Source organism: Gopherus flavomarginatus, chromosome 10 (assembly GCF_025201925.1).
Source record: "Gopherus flavomarginatus isolate rGopFla2 chromosome 10, rGopFla2.mat.asm, whole genome shotgun sequence".
NCBI classification, from domain to species: Eukaryota; Metazoa; Chordata; order Testudines; family Testudinidae; genus Gopherus; species Gopherus flavomarginatus.
The window spans coordinates 77920858-77947534 of record NC_066626.1 but is presented as its reverse complement, the minus strand read 5'-3'; the positions used below and the strand labels follow the sequence as shown (position 1 = coordinate 77947534).

Sequence of the window (26677 nt, the reverse complement as noted above, 5' to 3'; positions counted from 1 at the left end):
AGGGGGGGGGTGTTGGAGACGCGCCTGCCCCCAGCCGGTCTGCAGTGGGGGGGGGGGGGGGAGGGCTGGAGACGCTCCTGCCCCCAGCCGGTCTGCAGTGGGGGGGGGTTTGGAGACGCTCCTGCCCCTAGCCGGTCTGCAGTGCGGGGGCGGAGGGCTGGAGACGCTCCTGCCCCCAGCCGGTCTGCGGTGTGTGGGGGGGGTGTTGGAGACGCTCCTGCCCCCAGCCGGTCCGCAGTGGGGGGGGAGGGATGCCCCCGCCCCCAGCCCGGTCCCGCTGTCGGACACTCCCTCCCCCTGCTGGGCTGGCCTGGGGGTGGCAGAGGGCGCTGTCCCCAGCCCGGGCCTACGCTCGGGACGGGGGAGGGTCCCGCCCTAGGAAGATGCTTCTGCCGCCGCTGCAGCCTCCCACCCTCAGCCCCGGGCGCGTCTGGGGGCGGGGCCACGGCGGGTCACGTGGCAGGGCGGGGCGCCTCTGGGGCCGGAGTGCGCGGGGCGAAGATGGCGGCGCCGGGCGGGGGCGCGCGCTGCGGGGTTCTGGCTGCCGGGCTGTTCCGTAACCAGGTGGCCATTGTGACCGGCGGCGGCACCGGCATCGGCAAGGCCATCAGCGCCGACCTGCTGGGCCTAGATGGGGCCGGGGAGCCCTCCGGGGAGGGAGGGGGCAGGCAGGCGAGGAATGGGGGGAGCCCTTGCGGGGGGGAAGCTGGCATGGGGGGGACACTCCGCTGAGGAGGTGGGGCGAGGAATAGGGGATCCCTCCGAAGAGTGGGTGCACTGGGGGGGGCTGTGGGAGAAGAAAATGGGGAGCCCCAGAGGGGAGAGGGAGGAAGCCACTTAAACACCTGTCACAGATGCTTTACAAACCCTCATTCCGTCTCTCCTCAGCGTGTCCTTTAGGTTTATATTGCCCAGATTGGAAGGGAAACTGGTGCAGTTTTTGTCTCCAGCTAACAAACTCCCACTTTGTAATTGGCACAAGCATGTCTTTATTCAGCCACTGAAACTGGCTTAAGGCAATTAAGCTTAATTTGGTAATTTACTTGATTTAAAAACAGGGCGGATAAAAATCAATGGTTTGAAAGAGATGTTTTGTTTTAAATTGGATGTTTTTGATGAAAAGGCTTTTTCCTCAAAAAGCAATCTAAAGATAGCTTTAGTTAAGATACATTATAGGTCAAAGATATCTCATTGTGGAATAGAGATTATAAATTCTAATTCTATAGTGTGAGACATGTAATGTTTAAGAACATTTTTGTAAATGAATTCCAGTAGTTCATGGATTAAGGACCCAATTTTATGGGGTTCCAGGGACTTCTGTATAGAGGATTTAGGTTAATCTTTCTATCTACCCAATGGGACTCCGTGCCCAGTCTAGAAGGTACCATCAGAGATGCTTAGTTCTGCAGTTCTCAGACTGTAGATTTGTATCTCCAAAGAACATGCTTGTTAACAGCAAAAATGTTTTTAAATAAATGAATATAGAGAGGTGAGAAATAGCAGACCTCAACCCTATTGTTCTTCTGCAAATGTGTATACACAGAGTCAATCCCTTAGCTCTCTCTAAAAGTGCAAAGTTTCAAAAAATTCAATGAATAGAAGATTGGTGGGAGTAGACTAGATCTGGACAAGAAGAAATCTGGAGATCAATGTGAGAAGGGAGGAACAGACAGTAGAAACAAAGGTGAAACTGTTTGAGCAGCATATTCCAGAATGTACTTCTATGTAGAAATCCATGATTAAATCGAGTCCACCCCGTTTAAAAATAAGTATAGTTTCACCAGTACAAATTTGGTAGCTAGATGATACCTCAATTTCTGAGGGTACGTCTACACTACATGCTGGATCGGCGGGTAGCAATCGATCTATTGAGGATCGATTTATCGCATGTAGTGTAGATGCGATAAATCAATCCCCAATCACACTGCCCTCAACTGCTGAACTCCAGCTCAGCAAGAGGCAGAAGCAGAGTCAACGGGGGAGTGGCGGCCGTCAATCCCACGCTGCAAAGGATGCAAAGTAAGTGATTTTAAGTCGATCTAAGATACATCGACTTCAGCTACGCTATTCTCATAGCTGAAGTTGTGTATCTTAGATGGATATTTCCCCCCTTTCCCCCCCCCAGTGTAGACCAGGCCTGAGCTTCCTATGTCTGCTGCAACAGCCTTTAAATCTTGAGTGCCTTAGCCCACGTCCAGACTAACCCGCGGCATCAGCGGGTTAAAATCGATTGCCCGGGGATCGATATATCGCGTCTAGTCTGGACGCGATGTATCGATCCCCGAGCGCGCTTACATCGATTCCGGAACTCCATCAACCCGAACGGAGTTCCGGAATCGACACGGAGAGCCACGGACATCGATGCCGCGCCGTCTGGACGGGTGAGTACCTCGATTTTAGAAATTCGACTTCAGCTACGTTATTCACGTAGCTGAAGTTGCGTATCTAAAATCGATTTTAATACCCTAGTCTGGACATGGCCTTAGACTTGACACCTCACCTGTAAACTTGGAGAAAAGGCATGCCTTATGTAAATGGTCATGCCAAAGTGTCTTGGTATTACACTATGCATTTTGTTGGCACAGGTGAGTCATGGACTTTATTTTTTTAATCACTGGTCCAGGACCACTACTTGGAAGATTGTACTTGTCCCTGATCTGTCTGTAGTTGTCCATGGTAAAGCCCCTTTGCAACACATTTCCACAGTATTTCAACAGCCGATATTTTGCAATGCCTGTTGTTAGAGATCTAGGGCCTAGTCCTGAAATACTTACTACTGGGCATAGTACCTATTATGAGTCTATTCACTGATTTCAGTAGGTACAGTCTTGGTAGTTAGCACAATTCCTGATAGTAAAGAATTTGTAGCATTGGACCTTTTTAATGCTTTGCATGAGCCGAAATCTTGGGGTAGCAACTTTTCCAATGTTGTTCATTTCTAATCTATGTAGTTGGCAAGATATGTGCCCTTAATCAGGATATGTGCCCAAGGCCTTCCGTGGTGCTGCTTTGGCATAGGTCCAGGCTAGAATCTACTATGTCTTATATCCTAATAACCCTTTTTTTTTCTTTTGTATATCATAAGGAGAAATTAGCTGGTTATTCCTATTCACTACTTTGAATGTATTACAGTTTATAGCAAATATAAATGCCATATTTTATTTAGATATATGGTTATACAGAGAATTAGTATTTTTTGTTAGGTCTTGTTCATTGTCTCATCTTTTATACTTCTTTGCTGAATTAGCATAACCTGTTAATTGGTGATCAGAAGTGCCACTTCTGGTATGACAAGACTTTGAACTCTACTGCTCTAAGCTGTACTAAAAGCTCATGAATAACTTGACTCTTTTGGTCAGGTTATTGTGAACGTGACCCGTGCTCTTCTGCTAAGAGATAGGAGACTTGCATCTGAGCAGCACTTTTAAAGTCTGCTAACATAAGACGATAGCACCGGGTGACTGAAATGCTCATTTGTACGGGCATGCTGCTGGCGTACTTCCCTCTGTATTGATGTCAGGAAACAATGAGAAGTCAAATTCATTCCTAGTGTAACTCCACAGAAATCAGTGGAGTTGCACCGGGAATGAATTTGGCCTGGTTTGTGTATTTCATAGAGTGAAGCCTTCAATGCTGATTTAAAGTAGTCCTGAACACTCTAGCAATCTGTGTGAATCTAATTTGCTTGCAGCAATCTAGATCCTACTGAACAAGTGTCCACACATGGCAAAATAACATTACAGTTGGCACTAACTGAGCTTCCCCACCCTGAGCTTTGAAATGGTCTGTGAAGACTGAGCTCCCTTCTCTTCCCACTCCCTCCAGCTCAGGGTGTAAGGATGCTGGAGCAGCATATGGGAAGCTTGCACTCACTGCTGCTCGCCATAATGTACCTTTATCTAGTAAAGAAGTTTGGTCTCCAGGGCCATAACGCAGCAACTCTTCTGAACATTAGATACACATACTACTCACTGAGCTCCAGTAAATCGGCGCTTGTTTGATACAAGGAGTTGAAATACCTTTGAACACTTTTTTTTTTTAAATTAACAATTCTGAGGTTCTTAATTCATAGATCGGGCAGCCCTGGGCACAGACAACAAAGTAATAACTGGGGGTGCTGTGCTGATTCAACAATTTACAGGCCACCCTAATAATGTCAGTAGTTGTGGAGCAGAGGGAAGCAAATTGCAGCCAAATTTTCAATCACTTTCCCTCTAGCACTTTGTGACTCTGCAAATAAGCCTGGCTCTGATTGTAGAGCCTTTTTACCTCCAGAACTTACATGAGGGAAAGAAATGTGAACCCACAGAGACCAGAAAGTTACACTGACTGTTGATCTCTAACTTCTAGGCAGCTATTAATGAGCTGTCAGTCTTGAAGGAAATCTCTGACCTTATTAAATGTCTAATACAACTATCCTATTTGAACAGCTTCTGTCTAAGGGGGTTTTGTTTTTGTTTTGACAGGTTGCAATGTAGTTATTGCCTCTCGTAAGCTTGACAGGTTACAAACTGCTGCGAAAGAGCTGGCTGCTAAAATCTCTTCCTCAAATCCAGTCAAAGTGACCCCCATACAGTGCAACATCCGCAGAGAAGAAGAGGTAATCCAGACAAATTCCTCTTGTGTTTAAAAGGTTAAAGATGTGTTGAGGCTATTAAAGTTGTCTCAATCCTCAAAGGCTCTTCTTTGGTCTTGCTCAGAAGAATGAATACCATAGATCATGTTAATGCATTGTAATATTTTTTGATTTTACTGTTACAAAACTTTAGATGCAGGGGAAGGGAGGATAGAAAGGACTGAAATTAACCATTTCCTGGAGGTTGCCTCTTACTGCAGGAAATTATTATACTGGATACGCCCTCTTGATCCTTAGAACCAACCCATTACCTAGTGCTCCAGAGAAGTGTGTATGTGTGTGGGGAGAGGAGGAACATCACACCCTCAATGGCACTTGCAAATATGCCCTGGTAAAAATGTCTTTGACACCTCGGATTTGATGGTTATTTTAACAATCTCTGTGAGTAAGAATCACTGTACTTCAACATCTAGCCCCACTTATACCCATTGCAGTTTCTTATGGTCAGCTGCTCTCTTCTTGACTCATGAGATGGCAGGGCCTGCCAACATCTGATGGGACAGAGAAGTCAAACATTGACTACTCCCCTCAGGTCATGGTAAAATCAGGCATTTTGAAGTTGCCTAAACCTTTGTTCCATAGCTAATGTAGACCCTTTACCTGCCAAACCGCAGGAGCTAAACAGCAGTATTTGATTCTTTCAGCAGTCTTGTAAAGGGCCATCCTGGTGAGGGGGGGAAAACATGGGATCAAAGTGGTTGAGCCCTGGAGCTAATGTACTCCTCCCTGGACTGGGGATTGGAATGCCTCCTGTTGCTCTGCAGCAACTTGTCTGGACAGCACCCCGATGCTGCTCCTAGGTAGGCCAAAGGAATTTAATCTTTCTTCATGGGCTGAAGGAAAATAACTGTGATAATGAGCTTGGAATATGTACTGTACAGCTGTGTGAGAGGAGTCACCTCCTTTAGGCAACTCTTTAAGCAGGAAAATGCTTGTAATTTGAATGGTCTTCTGTGTGACACAAAACTTGCTGAAAATCCTAAATGCTTCTCATGGCTGAAGGTCTTTATGCTTGTAGATCATGGGGCTCAGACTGAAAGTGACTGACACAGGCTTGATTAACTGTTAACTAACTGGCTGAATACTGGATTGCCAACTTCTTTTGAATTAAGAAGTGATTGAAGACTTTGGACGATGTTATAAAGCCTGCTTGAGAGCAGAGGAGTGGGAGGGGGACAGGTAAACTGTTTCTCTTGTAAGGATTCTGACCTTAATATCCAATTAAAATTGGAGAAAGCTTTAGTAATTTAGAACTGAAGATGAACTGTGTTCCAGTCTCTAGATCTCTCTAAAATCTGGCAGGTGAATGAATGTCTGCTTGTTGTTACTTATAAATAAACATTAAAAAATATAATGATTGAGTCTGACCTTTATTCTAACACAATCTTGAACAAGTTCATGAAAATACCTAAACTTCCTGATCTGTGACGGCAATCCTTGACTCATCTGGTGAATTTTCCTAACCACTCAAAGTGCAACAAAATTTAAAAGCCTATAGCTACCCTTCAATAGCTATATACATTCTAAACCCATCTGGTCAATTTTACTACCATAAAACAATCAGCATAAAAGAATAGAATAAAACAGCTAATAATGCCATAAGAGATTTATAACAATGTACCTGGTGCCTTTCAACTGGAAAGCCCCCTAAGGGGCTGTCCAGATTGTTTCAATTCACTGGCCAGTGAATTTCAGCTCAGTATCTACCAGCAGCAGCAATGCTATGTAATAGGTTAGGACAGATGGCAAAAGTCAACTTGAGCAGTTGAAGCTACAAGGGCAATGTAAATACGGGGAATAGAAATACCAGAGTCAAATAGTATCAGAGAGGTAGCTGTGTTAGTCTGGATCTGTAGAAAGCAACAGAGTGTCCTGTGGCACCTTATAGACTAACAGACGTATTGGAGCATGAGCTTTCATGGGTGAATACCCACTTCGTCAGACACATGTAATGGAAATTACCAAAGGCTGGTATAAATATGCAGGCAAGAATCAGTCTAGAGATAACAAGGTTAGTTCAATCAGGGAGGATGAGGCCCTCTTCTAGCAGCAGTTCTTACTATAGTTATTTTCCCCATTTTAAAGATTGATGTACAGAGAAGTGACTTATCCAAGATGCCACAGTGAATCCATCAAGGTAGGAAAAGAATGCCAGAGACCCTACTTGTAGCTATATTCAGTAACCATTAGATATAGGTAGTTCTAGTTTTTATTTTTTTGTGGCCCTCTAGCCTGATGCCTGGTATAACGTGGGCCATGGAATTACAGGGCAAAATTCTTGCATCAGGTTCAATAACTTCTGGTTGAATTAGAACATCTCTCATAAAGGCATCAGTTTTGTTCAAAATACTTAATTCTAATGATTAATAACTTCCACTGTTAAATTGTGCTATATTTCTAGTATGAATGTCAAGCTGCAACTTCCAGATGTTAGCATACAAAGTCATAACGAGCCATGTTAAAGAACGCTCTATCAGATATCTCCTCCCTATGTAGATCCTCGCAGACTGAGATCAAATCATTCTGAACTCTTATTTTGATGAGCTCTTCTCTGGACCCTCTCTAACTTCTCAGCATCTCCCTTGACCTATGGACAGCAGAACCAGATGTACTTCTCTCCCTAACATATGGTCTGATTTCAAATACATTTTGATATCCATGAGAAGTCCTGAATAAGAAAATGAAACTTTCATCCTATGTTCCTTAGGTACAGCCTGTAATTCTTCTTAGCTAACTTCATGGGTTGCATTCATGGGTTCCCATTTAAGTTGTGTGTGTTTAACATTCTCTGCTTCTGGACTTTCCAAGCGTTACTACATTATCACCATTTAGTTCTTCCTAAAATCAAACAGATATTTGAGCAACCTATTGCTCCAGTTTCTAAATCAGACTTGTGCGAGTGGAGGTTACCAGGGTACTTCCTCAGCCCAACAGTGACTGTAAATACTGTTTACAGTGCATTTGGCTATCTTGCAGGGAGTGCAGCGAAAGGGTTTTTGGGGTGCTCACCAGCAATCTCTCTGTCTAAGCTCTAAAAGAAGACCTGTCTGTCCTTGAATTGAAGGATGGTGGCTGAGACGTGGCACTGTCAGAGGAGGGATCCAGTGCAGATATGGAGGATTCTTGGGAAGAGGTTGTGGCCCTGTGGACTAATCCCGAGTAGAGCTGAGACTGGGATAAAAGACTCATGACAGCAGTTTTAAGTATCATTTTGTATTACAGTATAAAAACACAAGACCGATGTCTTTTTTGGCTGCAATCTCATCATCTTTGTGATATCTCAAACACTTGGAAAAGTAAACCTTCTATTTAAAAATACAAAACAAAAAGCCAGAGAAATCAGGTATAGGAGCAAGGTGTGACCTAGTGTGCCTGGGGTAGCCCTTACTGAAAATGCCAAAGTCTGGGCAGGCTGCAAAAAGGAGAGCTGATTCTTCTAAAACTAGTGGATAACACTGAAGTTAGACTCATTAATCAGTCACAAACTGTGCTACACTGGTTATCGGCAGGGCTGCCCAGAGGATTCAGGGGGCCTGGGGCAAAGCGGAGGAATGGACATAAAAAAAGGCACCACTTGCTGCGGTGTTTGTACTCACCGGGCGGCGCTCTGAGGCTTTGGCTGCGGGTCCTTCACTCCATGTCTTCGGCAGCACTGAAAGACCTGTGGCCGAAGACCCAGAGCGAGTGAAGGGCCTGCCGCCGAAGACCCGGACTGCCGCCGGGTGAAGAAAAATTAAAAAGGTGCCTCTAGCCTGGGAAGGGATTCTCGGCCAGGGCTTGCAGGGCCCTGCCGGGCCTGGGACAAATTGCCCAACTTGCCCCTCCCCCCTTCCCGGCGGCCCTGGTTATCAAGAAGCTAAAAAAGAAATCATACAGCCTCCTTTATTGCATTCCAGTAAAGTATTGCATTCTGGCTTCCAGTCAGCACGTAGTCCAGTACAGTGAGACATTATTTAAAAAACTCTGCTCACTCTACAAAATGTTTTTCTGGCCCCAAAGGGCCAGCCACATTGTCAGGTCAATATTAGGTTGGATCTTACCTAAAAAATACCATGTTGCCAGCCAATCCTTTAGTGTCTAAACCTAAAGAACAAGAAGAAAGTTGTTAAATGATAAAGCACTCAAATACATACAGAGATGCAAAGTCCATGTATCAGGTTCTTAGCACTGTTGGTGAGTTTCCTGGTTTGAAAGTCCCTGTGGAGCACATCCACAGCTTGGATGGGTCATTCAGTCCTTTGTTAAAAGCTTTTTCCGTTTGTAGAAAAGTTACTCCAGAGGTAAGAAGCAGAAATGAAGACAAAATGGAGATGCTGCTGCTGCCTTTTGCATTCTTTAGCCATGAGGCTTGTACTTCCTGTATCCCAAACGCAAGCTTCACAGCACATGGAAAAGCCTTAGAGTTCTTTGTCCATAGGCATGCTGACTCAGCAGGTATAGTCTCTGGCTTTTTTTTCAATGGGTTTATTGTACAGTTGATGACCCTTGATGGGCCATTGAACAGGCTAGGCTATGCTGAAGCCAATCTGGCAGTGTCACCTAGAAATACAGCACAAGTTTGGAAATACAGATATACCATACAAAGCTATAACTCATAATACAAAGGTAATACACACCTATAAACAGGATCATCATACGTGGCAATTTGTAACATTTTTGCAGACACCTCAGGGTATATCTGGTCAGATTCATTGTATTTTTATAATATTGGTGTCAATATCATAAAGTGTCCTACATATTCCATACAGTGTCACACAAGGCATCTCTTCTCTCCTGGAGCCCTTCATGGCTCCAAAGACAAGTAAGAATTTTATCTCAGTTTTAACTCCAGAGAAACTACAGCAGAGATTCTTGAGTAGAGGAGCTCTAAGGAGGATGTCAAGTATCAGAGGGGTAGCCGTGTTAGTCTGGATCTGTAAAAGCAGCAAAGAGTCCTGTGGCACCGTTAGTCTATAAGGTGCCACAGGACTCTGCTGCTTCTAAGGAGGATGAAACTGCTTTCAGAATCGCCAAAAGATCTTATTCTGGTGTTCTAAATCTCCTAATAGAACATCTAATGTGAAGATGACATAGTGTTCACTCTGTCTTGTCTGCCTAGTTTGAAAAAGCATCACACAAAGCTTTTGAGGTTGCATCTCTCCACACGTAGCGCTTGCATTTGGGCTGTCAGGGCTCTCATCAGCCTACAAAGTGCTGAAGAAGCCCTATTGAGCACTGCAGGAGAAGATTTATGCTAGACATCTGGGGAATAACTTAATTAATGCAAGTTTTGATATTTCTTTTAATCTTTATCCTCAGGGGCCTTCTTGCTTTCTAGCTAAGATTTCTTTTCACTAAGTATGCCAAAAATAATCCTGCTTGCTGGTGAACGGCTTTCATAAATAGTGCCTCACCTGTCAGGTTCCTTTAATTAAAAAGACAATGCTGCTGCTTTATTGTCTTGCTACACTTTACAAAATACTGTATGTAAAACAACTAGAAACAAGTCTGTTTTGTTAAGGCTATTGGGAAAAGAAATTCTGGAACATGGCTGTGTAAAGACCTGGGTTTCCCTATTCTATTTCCATGGGCGAAGGGATGTTTCATCTGGAACAGCAAATTTGGGTCTCTGATGCCGCTCTTTGGAATAGAGCATATGTGGTGATCAGTATGGGCTCACTGAGGTCATGAGGCAGTAGTGATCTTAGTGATTTGGATTGAATACTAGTCAGTATCCCACACTTGCTGTTACAGATGCGAGAGGGAGGGAGAGTGCATTCAGCTTCTGGTGGCCAAGATCCAAACTAAGTGGCTGTGTATCCCTTGTGTCAGGCCAACCCCCTTTCCTCAAGTTCCAAGGAACCTACCACTATTTAGCTCTTGTACCCTACTCTGTAGGCTGCAGGGATGGAGGAGCCCCACGATTCCTTTTTCTGGCTGCTGAGCAGGGAAGAGGCTTTTCCCTGTCTGCTTGATGTTTGGAGGAAGAGTCGTCCTCCCCACATTTCCTGTGTAGCCGTGGAAGAGGGGTGGAGTTGAGACTCCTTCTCTACCACCTGCACAATCTGGGTACAGGTTCCAGGACAGGCTTCTTTCTCCTCTTCCTTCATGGGAGAGGGATGGCCTTCTCTGCCCAGCTCCTGCTTCTCCCCTGCCTTTACATGGGTGAAGGAGAGGGTCCTAGTACCTGCAGTGACACCAGGTCTTTCTTCCAAGCATAGGTAAGCTGGGATTCTTGGTGTGCTTGAGATCAACTAAGTGCTCTAAGCATTCCCAGGACTGCATCAGTGTCCCCAACTTCAGGATTGCAAAAACTTCCGTGGATGAGGAAACTGGGGAATGAGACGCTGATTGGATACCGAACAGACAATGCCTCTTGGGAAGGAGAAGTTGTGTGCTGTCGCTGCAGTAATGCTGAGCACTGTAGCTCATTTGAGCATTCAGGAATGGCTTCCTTTTCCAAGAGACCTAAAATCCTCAAGCTTTACTGTAACTCTCTCTACTGACAGTTAAATGTAGCCCACATTGGTATAAAAATACTCCATATCTATCATGCATGGAGTCTGTAGTGACAGAATGTGGTTTGACAAATAGTGAGTAAGAGATTTTCATTGTGTTTAAAATAGCAGCTGATAACACATAATGAACTTCCCTCATCTCAGGTGAAAGGGCCTCCTGTTGTCTTGATACACAAATACCACAATTGCTAGCCTTTGATTCTCTGCACTCTCTGGACAATTGGAAAAAAGCAAATATAGTGCCCATCTTTAAAAAAGGGAAGAAGGAGAATCCAGGGAAATACAGACTGGTCAGCCTCACCTCACTCCCTGGAAAAGTCATGGAGCAGGTTCTTAAGGAATCCATTTTGAAGCACTTGGAGGAGAGGAAGGTTATTCGGAACAGTCTACATGGATTCACCAAGGGCAAGTCATGCCTGACCAACCTGATGGCTTTCTATGATGAGATAACTGTCTCTGTGGATATGGGGAAAGCCACAGTATTCCTGGCAGCAAGTTAAAGTATGGATTGAATGAATGGACTATAAGGTGGATAGAAAGCTGGCTAGATTATCGGGCTCAACGGGTAGTGATCAACAGCTCGATGTTTAGTTGGCAGCCGGTATCAAGCGGAGTGCCCCAGGGGTCGGTCCTGGGGACGGTTTTGTTCAACATCTTCATTAATGATCTGGATGATGGGATGGATTGGACCCTCAGCAAGTTTGCAGATAACGCTAAGCTTGAGGGGGAGGTAGGTGTTGTCAGATGCTATCAGTGTGGTGCTCTGCTCTGTTCAATGTTGATATCGATCAGCTGCGTGGGTGTGTTCCCTCTGTGCTGCCCCAGCTCTGCGCAGATAGCTGACACAGAGACCCCGAGAAAACCCCCAATGACCACAGACTCTAGTAAGGTATGAAGGCACGTCGGCCAGGTTTATTGTCGAAGAGAAACAGAGTCTCCAGCTCTCTGGCAAATGAAGTCCAAGATGCTGCTAAGGTGCAGCTGGCCAGTACTTATATGCTCCCTGGCAATGGACTCAACTCAGTCAGTGGTGGGACTTTCCACTGCCCCCTAGGCTGGACAAAGACACTGCCCCAGGGATGTATTCTTATACACAGGTACAAACAGGTTACACATCACTCCTGATATATTGAGGTGCAACCCTTCTACGTAGCAAGGTACAGCCCCTTCTACGTAGTAAGGTGCCGCCTCTCACCTTGTACATGTTGGTTCGAACAAAACAACTCTATCCATCATATTACCCTTCTGGCCCTGTCATTGGGATGGATCAGCTTGTTCCTTTTTATCTGTGTGGAGTGTACAAGTATGTGAATGTTCTGATGTCTGGTGTCAGTACCTTTTAGGTATGTCTCTTTTTGCAGCATCAGCCCTTTCCTTGCCAGCTTCTGTGAGCAGGGCCTGCCTCTGGCTCACAGCTTAACTTTGCTTTATGTTAGCAAAGTCTTGACTATTACTTTAGTTCAGGCCTTAGGCCTCATACCGGGCCTCTGATACCAAGGTTTATATTTCAGGGCCTCCTCATACTACAGTAGCTACGCTGGAGGGTAGGGATAGGGTCCAGAGTGACCTAGACAAATTGGAGGATTGAGCCAAAGAAAAGAAATCTGATGAGGTCAAACAAGAACAAGTGCAGAGTCCTGCACTTAGGCTGGAACAATCCCATGCAGTGCTACGGGCTGGGGACTGACTGGCTAAGCAGCAGTTCTGCAGAAAAGGACCTGGGGATTAGGGTGGATGAGAAGCTGGATATCTGTCAACAGTGTGCCCTTGTTGCCAAGAAGGCTAATGGCATATTGGGCTGCATTAGTAGGAGCATTGCCCGCAGATCGAGGGAAGTGATTATTCCCCTCTATTTGGCACTGGTGAGGCCATATCTGGAGTATTGTGTCCAGTTTTGGGCCACCCACTACAGAAAGGATGTGGACAAATTGGAGAGTGGAGGGCAACGCAAATGATTAGGAGGCTGAAGGAACTGGTCTTATTTAGCCTGCAGAAGAGACGAGTGAGGGGAGATTTGATAGCAGCCTTCAACTACCTGAAGGGGGGTTCCAAAGAGGATGGAGCTCGGCTGTTCTCAGCGGTGGCAGATGACAGAACAAGGAGTAATGGTCTCAAGTTGCGGTGGAGGAGGTCTAGGTTGGATATTAGGGAGAAACTATTTCACTAGAAACGTAGTGAAGCACTGGAATGAGTTACATAGGAAGGTGGTGAATTCTCCATCCTTAGAGGTTTTTAAGGCCAGGCTTGACAAAGCCCTGGCTGAGATAGTTTAGTTGGGGATTGGTCCTGCTTTGAGCAGGGCATTGGACTAGATGACCTCCAGATGTCTCTTCCAACCCTAATTTCTATGATTCTATCAATTACTCACTGAGTTTCTTAATATGTCTTAAGTTCTCTAATGTTCGTATCTCCACACATGCCCCTCTCTGTTGAAGTAGGTCAGTTTATTATCCTCATTTCACAGATGAGGAAACTACATGCCACAATGTGGTGTGGTTAGTCCAAGGTCACAAAGTGATTCAGTGTCAGAGCAGAGACTGGAATCCTGGTCGTCTAGTTCTTCTTTTTGATCCTTTAGGTCAGTGGTCCCCAAGCTGTGGGGCATGCCCCACAAGGGGGGCACAGAGGAACATTTGGGAAGGCCCATGGTGGGGCCGGGGCCAGCCCCCATGTGGGATGGGGAGGGAGCACCACGCTTCCAGTCCTGCTTTGCCCGCAGATCAGCTTCTCCCCCAACTCCATTCAGCTCCACCTCCAGGCCCAGCTCCGTTCTTACTCCCTCTCCGCCCCCAGACCAGCTCCGCTGTCAGCCACTGCTTCACTCTGCCCGCTGTTCCAGCTCCAGCCTGGCTCTGCCTTCATTCCCTCTGCATCCCTGGCCCCAGTTTCTCCCCCAGCTTGGCTTTGGAGGGATTGGGGAGGGGAGGGTGGACAGATTCCATTACTGGTAAAGGCAGGGTGCAACTGGAAAAAGTTTGAGCACTACTGCCTTAAGTGATTGAATAATCCAGTGTATATCTCTACTTTTGCTTCCAGAGAGGAAATTTCCATTAGCTGGGCACTGAAAATCTATACAGGGAGACTTTCAAATTCAGGATCAGTACAGAACTCTTTCCATGCTCTCCGCCATGTGAGCTGTAACGGTTCTGCTCATAAATCTTTCTCTCTCACTGCACTGGCTGTGGTTACTGTAACCAGAAGAAACCTTGCAGTGATTTCAAAGTGTGCTTTCATTTGGTGAATTATTTAGAGGACAGCTGTAGTGTGAAAGTATGGAAGTTTCCGAGCTGGACTGGAAACAAGAGAGAGCAAGGCTAGCACGCAGAAAACAGGACTATTTTATTTATATTTTGCTGACAAAATGGTGAGACAGTAGACAGAATGATCTGTTTTGGTTAAAATCCCCAAATGGTCTGTGTTGGAGAGTAAATAGCTTATTTTAAAATGTTCAGTTCTCCCCTTCTGTTTTATTATTTTCTTCCTCCATGAAAGACCTTGTGTTATGCATGGATATGGTTTTGTCTAGAATAAATTATTCCCACTCCTTGAATCTGCCAGGGTGGATTATAAGTAGGGCTCAGTGCCCTCCACAGCTGCAGGATTGTGTTCTACAAGCTATTTTGTTTTTTATTTTTTTCAAATAAAGTTTCTAGTCTCCTTCAGCTAGCTCTGAAAGACATGATCTGAGGTCTTGTCTAAACACAAAAGTTGCATTCTTTTTACTCTAAATTGGTTTTTAAACTGCTTTAGCTATATGGGTGCAAAACCATGTATAGACACTTATATCGGTTTATGACTGGAATACTTGGGGTTTGGCTTAAAGCTAAAGAACTTAAACTAAATGTTCAAACCTCCTCTTGCACCCGGTTTAACAGTATCAGTTAAAAATCAGACCATTAGTTAAACTGGTAAGGTCTTAGTGTAACCAGTACAAATGCTTTCTTCCTTAATATGCAGTGTTGTGTAAGCTTGAAAGCTTGTCTGTCGCCAACAGAAGATGGTCCAATAAAAGATGTTACCTCACCCACATTATCCTTCTTCCAGAGTGACAGCCAGAAACAATAACTGTGAGAGGTCTGAAGTACCCCATTTTGCTGAATGGGAGGTTTACTCTGATATCCTAAACATGACTATTTAAATGTCAAAAATAACTGTTTCATAGTTTACCATTTTAGCAGAAATATCTAAAAAATATGTCTATCCTGCTATTCTAATCTGCCTCCTGTACTCCTCTGGGAAACAGAACTTAAACTTAAATTACATAAGGTATTTGCACAGCTCCCATCCCTTTTGTATCTCGATATCAAGCTACTGGATTGATCATATGTATTTACTTAGAAGTTTTTGATTATGTATCTAAACTGCTGCAGGATTTCCAGTGTGTCACACCAAAGTGGAACACACAGGGCATCAGTCACTAGGCATGTGGCAGGCACTGTCCTTTTTCTCCCACTATGTCCTAGCATTCTGCCCACAGCGTACATCAGGTTGGCTTTCAGTCACTAGTAAACTTGATTTAATTCAGACTTCAGTCATTTCTTTGTTTATCTCCCTTCCTACAGCAAAGTTCATTCTCATTGGTTGTTACAGCAGTTTTCGCTCACCTTATTAGAGCAGTGTTACTTGGTATGTCACACTGGTATTCCTGTATGTCTGTTCTAGTTAATAATGGGGGAAGGCTGCTGTTTTGTACCTGAATTAAGTAATGCCCCTCACTGTGATGTTTAGTAAGTTGTAGTTGATAACTAAATGGACTCTCAACCTTTTAGTGTTCTAATAATGCAGATGTAGATTTGCCATTAACTTACAATCTTATGTCTTTACTTGGGGATATGAACTTGCAACTGTATAATACTTGTCACCCAAAGTGTGTACAAGAGTCACTTCACCTGCTACTGAAATGCAGCTACTTCTGAAGAGGAACATAACTGATGTTGCACAGTATATGGCAATACTACACACAGTTCAGGACAAAAGGTGAAGCTGCCCATCTCAAACTGAAACTCTCCAGGGGGAATTTTTGGCAAGTAGTAAGCGCTTACTTAAGTAAGGACATTAAGCTCTAGTCTTAAAATTATTTTCATTGTTATCTTACTTCATTGTTTTTATTCTGTTGAATAAAAAGCTCACCCAGTTGTATTGCTCAGACTATTCCCACTGCAGTCTCCTGGCCTGTCCGTGAAGATGAACAGCAGTTGAAACAATCATGAATAATATGTTAACAATTCCTGTGGAGAACAGTAAGAGATGAGTTTCTTTGGGCAAAATGTTCTCCTCGTACATAGTAATAGCTAAAAGTTGGTACTTACAGAGTTTTCACTTTTTTTTAATGTGCTGTAGACTGAATATTTTATTCAGTGACTAGCAGCTTATCTAATCACCTGTTCGACTTTGTATTCATTTGTTTGAACTCTGTCAGGTTCAAGGTACTTTCCCTGTTCTCCTCCCTCGCCCCCGTGGCCATGGGCGGCTCTAGCTTTTTTGCCGCCCCAAGCACGGCAGTATCAGTGCTTTCCTGTTCCACATCTCTGGACTATGATTTCTAACAAAGGGGAGCTCTGAACAATGGACTGAGGACCCCTCAATCTTTTGGGTGAACCAGAGAGACTAATTGCAAATTAGCAGATTTAACATCACTACTACGATCGTGATACACAAACTCTGAAATCAACTGTAATGGAAATGATTCATTTTAACCGTTTAACAACTCTTGTGCTTTCTTTTATATATTAATAAACCTTTAGTTTTAGTTTATTAAAGGATGAGTTACCAGCATGGTTTTGGGGTGAAATCTTGAAGTATATTTTGACCTGGGGTAAGTGGCTAGCTCTCTGGAGCTGGAAGAACCTAATATATGTGATTTATGAGTTTAATAATCATTTATCACAGACGTCTGGTTTGTCTGAGTGGTGCATGAGGGGCTAGCGTGCCTGCAGGGGGCTCTCTGTGGCTTCATGATAACTTGTATAGTATTTTGGAAGTGCTCATTTGTTACTGGTTTGGTGAAATCTTCTAGAATATACCACCAGTCTGGGGTACTTGCCCTGTATTTTGGCAGTCTGACCTGAGATTGGCATTCTTAGCTGTGTCCCATACCAGGCAACAAGACACAGGAAGATCGTCTGTGGTGGATGTAGTCAATATAGCCTCCTATTTCACTTGAGAACGCTGATGGATGTATTACTGCCCTTAGCAAGCAGCAAGGTCCTTTAGACAATGAAGCTATGTGTGTGTGTATGAAGATTACTTCCTCAGCTACTGAAGTGCAGCACTTTCTGAGGATGTGATACAGTAGCCATTATAACCCGCAACACAATATGACTGCTTCTAGAACAGAAAGTGAATTAAAAATATTGTATCCATTCAGAATGGCCTTGAATTTAAGTACTGGAAGGCATCAGTAACTACCTTATGTGGAATTTGGCCAGGACCCAACCCCAGGAAAAGTGCCATAGGAATTTTAGTAACTTTGAATGCCTCATTTTTACATTTTATCAAAAAAACATAACCTCCAACTGCACAGCTTCCCTTTTATTTCAATACTTCCAGCACCTGGGTTATTCTTGGGAGATCTCCCATCCAAATACTGACAGCCCAGTTAACTGGAGCTGTCAAGTTGAGCTCTCACAACCTGAGTATAGTTGCAAGGTTGTTGCCTAGGAGAACTTGTGGAAGGCCGGTCAGTGCATTGGCACATTCTTTTTGTAGATGGGGAGCACACGCTGATAAAATGGGATAGACAGACTAATCCAGTGACCTCTTACAGATATTTTTTTCAATTGCTTTTATTAGGTGGAAGCTTTGGTGAAATCCACACTGGATCTGCATGGCAGGATCGATTTCCTGGTGAACAATGGAGGGGGTCAGTTCCCCAGTCCTGCTGAAGCCATCAGTTCAAAGGGTTGGAATGCTGTCATTGAAACTAATCTGAGTGGGACCTTCTACTGCTGCAAGGCAGGTGAGGACTGGATGTGGCAAGAAATACCAGTAGGTTCAAAAGGCTGCCTGTTGTTCCCCATCCCCCCCTCCCCCCCCCCCGGCCCCATCTACACACAATTGCATCACCTTGGATGTCTGTTCCCATTAATCTCATCCTAAACTAAATATACTGTATATACTCGTTCATAAGCCAAATATTTTTGGTAAAAAAGTGATGCATCAGAGAGCAGGGGTTGGCTTATAAATGGGTCTACACCAACATTTGATGATTTTAAAGTCTATGGAATCATTGAATTGAACATCTAATACATTGTTGTCTTGTTTACCTGGAGCATCTGCAGGCATGGAGCCTCTCAGCTCCCTCTGGCCGTTGGCTAGGAACGGTGAACCGCGGCCACAGGTTGCTAAGGGTCTCCATGCCTGCAGATGCTCCAGGTAAACAAAATGTTCCGACCCACCAGCGTCTTATCCTGATGGCCAGGAGCCAGAGTTTGCCAACTCCTGAAATATAGGGTCGGCTTATGAAAGGGTCATACAGCTTTTGCTATTTTTACCTAACCATCTTGGGGGGTCGGCTTATAATCGAATGGGCTAATGAATGAGTATATATGGTATATATTTTATGTCTGTTATGAAAAGAGTGGAAGGTAGGTCTTTTGGCTTAAGCCAGGCCTGGGAGTCAAAAAGTCTATTTCCTGTTTTGCCACAGACTTATGTGGCCTTAGGGAAGTCACTTAACCTCTCTAACGCCTGATTTCCCTGTCTGTAAAATAGAAGTAATACTTCTTTCACAGCAGGGATGTGAGGCTAAATGTAAAGTTCACACACTGTGATCCTTGGATAGAGAAGTGCAAGTTATTAATTATGAATGCAAAGAAGTTTAGTGGGAATCAAGATCCTGGTCCTTCCACCAGAAGTTCTCAGAGCTCTTTGCAAACACTAATGAATTGCTCTTGACATCACATACCTGTTGTTCCCATTTTCAAGATGTGGGGACTGTGGTTTAGGGACGCAAGGTGATTTGTGCAAAGCCTCATGGGAAGTCTGTGGCAGGGCTGGGATTAGACCCAGGAGCCTTGACTCCCACTTGCATGTTTAATCATTAGGAAAAATCATTTGAAAAGAGACAGATGTTGAGTAGGTTATTTTCCTCCCCTCATACAGTGTACAATGCTTGGATGCGGGAGCACGGAGGAGCCATTGTCAACATTGTAGCTGACATGTGGAAGGGGGTTCCTGGCATGTCGTAAGATTATTTACCTTCCTTCTCCTTTTTGACCTAGCAGTATTAACCACTTTCAGCTGAGCAACCCCAGCAGGGCCTCCTTTTTGAACAGAGGCTGTTCTTACAGAAAATATTCATGCAGTAGGCAGCAACGGGGGCTTGGAAGAGTGGTTATTGCTCTGCCTTGACACACTGTTTCCACACTTCTTTCTGTATGTATTTGCTGTATGTGCAGGGATCTGTCATGAGTTTAGAAGCAGCTGCAGCAATAGATGGAATCTGTGTTCCACACCAGCTGGACCTATATAAAACCAGGGGCTTGTCTGCACTGTGGCACAGTGTGGGCTGCATGGGTGTGAACTGCAGAGCACACTAGGAAGGGCTGCACGCTAACTACCCTATGTGGATGCTGCTGGCACGAATTAGTAGTGTTGTTTGAAAGAGGACTGTGTTACTGGGACTAGGTACAATGGAATCCCCATTTATCTGACCATCCATTATCCAGGTCTCTGTATTAACTGAACAACCAGCACATGCATACAGAAGCGGGCCACTGGATGGCGCTGCAGCCTCGCACTTCCCCATTTTCCAGATTATCTGAATTTTTGATTATCCAGCCTGGCCCTAGCCCCTATTAGATTGAATAAACAGGATGCTGCTGTACCTGTTAGTTCACACCAACAGCACCCACCTGAGGCAGTTAGCATGCAACACTTTGCACTCTGCAGTTCACATCTCCGTAGTCTGTACTGTGGCGTAGTTTAGATATAGCCCCAAAGCGAAGCATCTGTTAAAGTTGTGATGTGGGTGAGAGCTGCCTGTGAGTTCTGTGTTTGCAACTTCTGCACTGGTCCTACTCTGCAGAGAGTGTTGCTGTCCTCTTCTACTGTGGATGTATTGGTTTACCTGTTTTCTAGCTGTAGCATGATCTTGGGTCGTGGGGGGGTTGTTGGTTGGGAAGGAGCGTGTCACAGGGGGCCCTGCCCTCTTAGGCCTAGTGTGGCATTGGTGCACCCTGACACACAATCATTGGAACTCCCTGTTGGATCAGGCAGTTTCGATGTGGGGGACTCGGGGCCCTGGCAGGGCCCAGCAAACACTCAGTCTGTGCCTCCCAAGCCTCCTGGCTGGGGAAAACAATAGCAGTTGTGGGGCTTTAATCTTCTTGGCAGGGGCAGAGCAAAGCAAATAGCCTAGGCCCCAGGCCTCCTGGCTGGGGCAGGCAATAACAGTTATGGGGCTCTGACACTCTGGGCAGAGCGGGACAGAGCAGTCAGTCAGTCTGTAGCCCTAGAGCAGGCTGAGCAAAGTCAACCTATGGCTTTAGCCCCCAGTAGCCACACTCAATGGCAAGTGCAGAGCAGGGGAGAGGAAGGGCCCACCCCACTCCACCGGGTTCCAACCCAAGGCCCTATGAAGCTGGGAAATTCCTAGGTAAAGGTTGGAGCATCATCGGCTTCTAATACATTCCCTGGATCACTTCCTAATGCAAGGCTCATCTCAGGAATCTCCTCGGCTGGCAGCGGCTCAGCATCCCATCAGTCTCTGTGACTGGCTGGTCGTCCGCAGTGTAGTCCAGGTCCATGGTTCCCACTGCTTGGGGAGTTGCTGTGCCTCTGCTGGAGCCCTGCAGCACACATCCTTCCTCCTCCCAAGCCAGCCCAGACTGACCTGGGCTGCCTCCTTTTATCTGTCCCCTCCACCTGGAGCATGTGGCATCCTGGGCCCACAGTGATTGGTCCTGTCCTGGTGGCCCAGTGTAGGGTTGGTACAGCCCCTCACAGAGCGTCCCCAGCATGTTCTGACCTTGTCTCGCAGGTAGCCTCACTCAGCCTTTCCCAATCCCCACCATGTGGATCTCTGTTTTGGAGTGACTTTATCACGTACAGCATCAGGGTTTTATTTGCTGAAAGCTGTGGAGTAGACAGGACCAAGAATTTTACTGCCCCTAATCCTGAGTGGGAATACCAGAGTAAGGTTGATCGGTACAGGCTGACTCCTTTGTATGTTCACTGTTGTGCCTTCTCTCTTGAGCAGGAGATCGTGTGTATCTACTTTCAGCAGTTTTCCTTCTCTTGTTGCATCTTTCAGCAGCAACAGGTGCCAAGGCTCTGCACAGGGGAGCATGAACAATAGGTAGAAGTCACGCACACAGAGCTCATAGGTAGCTAGCTCCCAATCATAATGCAGCTCCAGCAGAGGCTGCACTGCTGGAGCCTCTTGTCATAGACAAACCAACATAATGCACTTGCTATACTTTTGTTTGTATTTTTTTCACTTACTGTCTGAGAGCTGGAATCTGGCTAGTCAATGTAAAGATAACTTAGAGATCCACAAGGTGGGGCAGGCACTTCAGTTTGAAGTCCTCTGCTCTGGAATTGACCGATGTGTGAGCTCTCACTGAGAATATACCAATACCACATTTGGGAAATAAACCCAGAGCAGGAGAGCCTGAGCCCCATCTCATTTACTGTAAAACTAAGATGGAAAGAGGTTTCATCGGGGCACTGTCTGGCTTGTTAATCGTGTTTTGTGCTTCTGTACATTCATACGACTATTGGCAAACTAACTTCTGGGTTTCAGTTGCACTTGATTTACCTGTCCAGCTCTCTGGGGTTCCCTCAGAGAATTATCTCACGCACCCATCTTATGACCTGTAGTCTTTCAGCAGAGCTTCCTCTTGGCTCTTTGCTGTTCCTTAGGAGAACAAGCTTGTTGGAGTTTGCTTAGTAAGCTGGAAGATGCAAGTCTGACTGGCCCAGCCATAAACTCTGTGGTTACTGTTTTATGTTACTTGCATTTTTCAGTGGGGGTAGTGAGAGAGAACACAGTGTTACCTGTTGAAATTGATTCTTTCCTTTCTTTCTCTGTGACAGACATACTGGAGCAGCAAGAGCTGCAGTGGATAACCTAACCAAGAGTTTAGCCATAGAGTGGGCCCACAGTGGAGTGAGAATCAACTCTGTAGCCCCTGTAAGTAACAACACACAATATGATCAAACTTATCAATGGTATAGTCCCAGGTTTAAGACTTTTCAAAGCCAACTGGGGTGGGGGGTAGAAATACAGAATTTGTGGACATTGTGTGGCTAAATCCCCATGTCTGCTTTGAACTCTCAGTTTGATTTAGCATCACCACTCTGAAGGGTTCTTAACATCTTCAGGGCCCTCTGAGTCTGTTTGCAGTGACTGGATGGTCTGTCTGTCAGGAACATGGGGTCAGTAAAATCACTTCTACTTCTGTGCTTACGTTAGCACTTCCCCTGCTTTTCTTCATTAGGGGAAAGATACTTGGGGAGTGGGGGAGAAATGGCTTTCAAAAGCACATTATGAAAACGTACACAATGCTCAGAATTTCAGCAGAGGGTACGTGGGTGTGTGATTCAGGAGGTGTCCTATATAGAAAGGATAGTTATGTGATGATGATGCAGGGACTGGGAGTTGAGAAATGGCTTCTGTCCCCAGCTCTGACACAGAATCTCTCTCTCTAGGATGTCAAACAGGTTCTTAATCTCTTTCTCCCCAAATAACCCCATTTTACATATGAGGAAATTATTTGGGGCAAAAGTGGATGTTTGGAGAGTGCAAAAGAATTCACTATAGAAGAGTGTGTGGTGGTGGTGCTTACATGATTCGTATCAATGAAAGACACACAGACAGGAATGCAATGTACAGCTTAGCTAGAACATGCTTGCCAGATCACTGGGGAACTAATTATGTATTGAGTAGTTGGTTGAAATTATGTTATGGAAAGACTAACTACCTATTCCTAATGCATGCTGCTGTGAATTAAGAGACATGGCAGCCCTCGCTCTGAATGTTGATATTGCTTCAGTTCTAGTTGTTGTAAGTTGCATCTTAAACCACAGTCTGTTTCTGTAGATTTATTTTTTTGTTGAGAGATATGTGGGGGGAGCAGAATTTTCCCCAGTACTTTCTCATTCAAAATCCATGTTGCATTCTCCTTACAAAAGTCAGAGTTGGGAAACAGGCCAGAAGGAGACCCTTCTTCTGCCTGTAATGGGATGGCGTGTGTCCAGTTAAGCTTCCTATCCAGAAACAAGCAGTATTGTTGGTATTGAGATGGGCTGTTTAATTGGATGCACGCAGTGCAGCTCCATTCCGGTAGAAAAACTCAAGCTTCCTCAGAGGTCTCTGCATTTGGGTAAAGGCTGCATTCTGGCTCCTGTGAAGCTTAACTGATCATATATTTGCAGTGAGAACTACTGAATGACTTAAATGTTTAGATTTTTGCCTAGTTTCTTAGGTTTATTAAGTCTTGGGGAAATAAATTAACATAGCTTGTGTGTAATAAGACATAATGCGTGTCTGGCTTTTTAAAAAGATTTAATAATTATCCATTTAATCATAACAATTATACATTATTGCATATGCCAAGCAGCATCTAGGATAAGTAAACATATATTTTTTTAATTCACACAGTGCCTGTATTTTAATATGTCATGTACCCAGTGCACACTATTATAATTGTCAGATATATCAAATTATGTATTAACATTTGAGGACAGTTATTTACTGGCTGGCCTGTAATGGTTTCATTCCTGTGTCAATTATGAAAATCCATATTGTAGTCAAGAGACACACAGATATGCACAACTATCCTGTATGGGCGCACCACTTTTGTGGTAACCCCCAAGAACGTTTCACTGCAGGATCTGGTCAGGGTCACCAAGGAAACATGAATGAGGGAAGCAAAGTGTGTTTCTAAAGGAAATAACTTGCTTGTGCATTTAAACACTATTTCCCTAATTCCCAGAAAGCTGTGGTCCACATTCCTCTAAGACTCCTTTCACCTTAATAGCCACACTATGGATTAATGACATGGAAAATTTTGGTTGGAATTCAGAACATTTCTCCTGTTTACAAAACCAACAGTCTTGAACCATGCAGATTATGCACATAGCTGGTCATATGACCTTGTGTTCCAATTGCTGTTATTTTCATTTTCTCTCCCCCATCCCTTCTATCTGCTACAACCTTCTTAATCTAAAGTGGAAAGTCTTCAGGGCCAGGACAGTCTTTCTCTGCATCGTTACAGAACCTAAAACAGGGGGCCCTGAATCTGGGTGGGACTCTGGGTGGTACCAGAACACACACAGCCAGCGTAGGGGTCTGTAAAAGAAGAAGAAACCTTTGGCCGTCCTATTTGGATTATTTTGCTCTCCTCCAATGAAAGCAAATTTTAAATATTTGTAATTCCAAAAAGAATCTTTTGGGTTCAGATTTTTATATCCAATGTTTGGAGCTGTTGAGCTGAGATTGAGGAATTAATTACAAATTTGGAGAAACTATGATTTTGAATGGAGAGACCAGCATAACAATAACTGATGACTTGAATGACACTGTTATAATCATGAAGATGCTAGTAGCTACCTGCATTATAACTAAAGTTTCTATTATTCTGTCTAAGCCCAGTTTAAAAAACTCACAGCCAAGTGCTGTTTAGATAGTAAAAATGTGTCAAGGTTTTAAACTTTTCAGAGTTTCAATTTATGCAACAATACTTTGATCTCACGATGCTTTTTGTTTTCAATATAGGGAGTAATATTTTCAGAAACCGCTGTTGCAAACTATAAAGAACTTGGTGAAGAGATGTTTAAAAACTACATCGTAAAGATTCCGGCCAAGAGACTGGGAGTTCCTGAGGAGGTAATGCATTTCAGAACATGTTGACTAATTCTACCTCCTGTACCTCTGTCCTGACACCATTATGGTATATGGAAGACAATAAAGGATTAATATTGAGGTGGTGAGAGTGTTAGAAAAGGGAGAGCTTGGAGAAAGGTCCAGTAGTGTGCAAAGAATTGCTTGAAGACTGAAAAAGAATCATCCCATTAGGAGATTTATCCAAATATACTCTGAGAATGTAAAAGATATTGTAAGTACTTGTTCCTGGTATAAGTTCTCAACTTAGTTACAAAGGAAGCTGACTAAATGAGAAAAGAATTGAAAGTATTGAACAGTAACGTCAGAAAGTAAAAGCATAAGGGATTTAAGCCATCTTCCAGTCAAATGGCTGATCAGTCAGAACACTCTTTTCTTTGGCAAAATAATGAAGCCTCTTTAAATCTTTTTCTGGCCTCGGTATGGAAGGTAGAGAGTGACAGTCTGCTGCTCAACTTAAAAATTTTGTTGTATTAAGCCATATTACTTAAGTGGCAGCCATGGCTTCTGTTGGGAACTTGGCTTAAAGTTGCTGGTGACCCATATCCCCAGGTATCTGCACAAAATGAGTATGCCTCAGTAGATGTCTCGCACCTAAATCAGCCATTACATACTTTGTAACAGACACAAATCTGCAGAAATCTGAGTGAGTAAATGGCATAATTCTTCATTGTTAGGTCTCACCTACAGTGTGTTTCCTGCTCTCTCATGCTGCGTCCTTTATAACTGGGGAAACTGTGAAGGTGGATGCTGGTCAAAGCTTATATTCCTCCCCTTGGGAAATACCAGGTAAAAATAGGTTGATGGGATAGTGTCTTCTACTGATGAAACTTGGGAAGCGTGGTGACTGGGTGTGGGAAGATATAAGAATAGAGGGCTAGTTTTGCAGATGAACTGATTGTTTTTGGTATCACTTCTCCCAGATCATAATAGGTGGCCTTCAGCACCAGAAGGAGACAATTCCAAGGCCCTCAGAAAGATGCTTTCTGGCAAGACTGCATCAAAGCTGTGAAGACATGAGACTCTACCCCATCCCCAATGGAAATGCTGACAATCTAACACTTACCTTTGCTTTACAGTTCTAAGTAAATTTGGGTTTCCTGCTCATGATGCAAACACACTGGAGTGCCTTGATCTTCATATATTTGCAAGCTAGCCCATAAAATCCTTATATAGTGAATATTCTCCTCTGAAAACTCCCCCTGCCTCAGAAGGTTTGGGAAGGATCGATTCGTCATGACATCAGCATTCAACAGCTTCCACATGAAAGAAGCAATGAGGTATCCCCAGTAGATGTGGCCAAAATCTTGCTCTAAATCTAGTGAATAAAAAGCCAGGAGAGGCAGGCACTCTCCAGCTTAGGCAGGATATTAGCGTAGGCAATATCGAAGTGATTGAAAGAGAAACATCCGTAACCTGTAATGAGTGGGAAATGTCAGCTGAAGCCCCTATCGTGGATAACTTTGGAAAGAAAGGAGTTTGAATCTCTGGGAAATGTTAGTTTGTGCACAGAAGTAGCATTCTGGGCTGCGTCAGTCTGGGTACTCAGCTCATAGCCTGGGCTGCCCAAGAACGGCTAATTAAAGTGCGCACACAGCTGAACTGCACTGGGAATGAGGCAATGCTATCTGTGCCTGATAATACAGTCAATACTTCTGTATCTTTCAAAATCAATAAAACATACAAAGTTGGTGA

At 44.3% G+C, this 26677-nt stretch overlaps 2 protein-coding genes across 2 annotated transcripts in view; one reads left to right on the top strand and one right to left on the bottom strand.

The window, feature by feature from the left end:
- Positions 1-26677, bottom strand: part of TMEM169 (transmembrane protein 169) — a 254139-nt gene that overhangs the window by 27223 nt on the left and 200239 nt on the right. The window lies entirely within an intron of this gene.
- On the top strand, positions 495-26677 carry PECR (peroxisomal trans-2-enoyl-CoA reductase). The gene is made up of 8 exons (XM_050917161.1): positions 495-631; positions 4467-4600; positions 17926-18091; positions 19237-19318; positions 22174-22270; positions 24857-24967; positions 25660-25771; positions 25906-26677. The coding sequence occupies exons 1-8, from the start codon at positions 502-504 to the stop codon at positions 25992-25994; spliced, it is 921 nt and encodes a 306-aa protein (XP_050773118.1). The 5' UTR covers positions 495-501; the 3' UTR covers positions 25995-26677.

What these genes read in the sequence shown, in the direction of transcription:
- PECR (XM_050917161.1), top strand. Translation starts at nt 502, where the DNA reads ATGGCGGCGCCGGGCGGGGGCGCGCGCTGCGGGGTTCTGGCTGCCGGG. An exon ending in CTTCTACTGCTGCAAGGCAG is followed by an intron (nt 18,092 to 19,236) that starts GTGAGGACTGGA and finishes CCCCTCATACAG; the next exon opens with TGTACAATGCTTGGATGCGG. An exon ending in CTCCCCTTGGGAAATACCAG is followed by an intron (nt 25,772 to 25,905) that starts GTAAAAATAGGT and finishes CACTTCTCCCAG; the next exon opens with ATCATAATAGGTGGCCTTCA.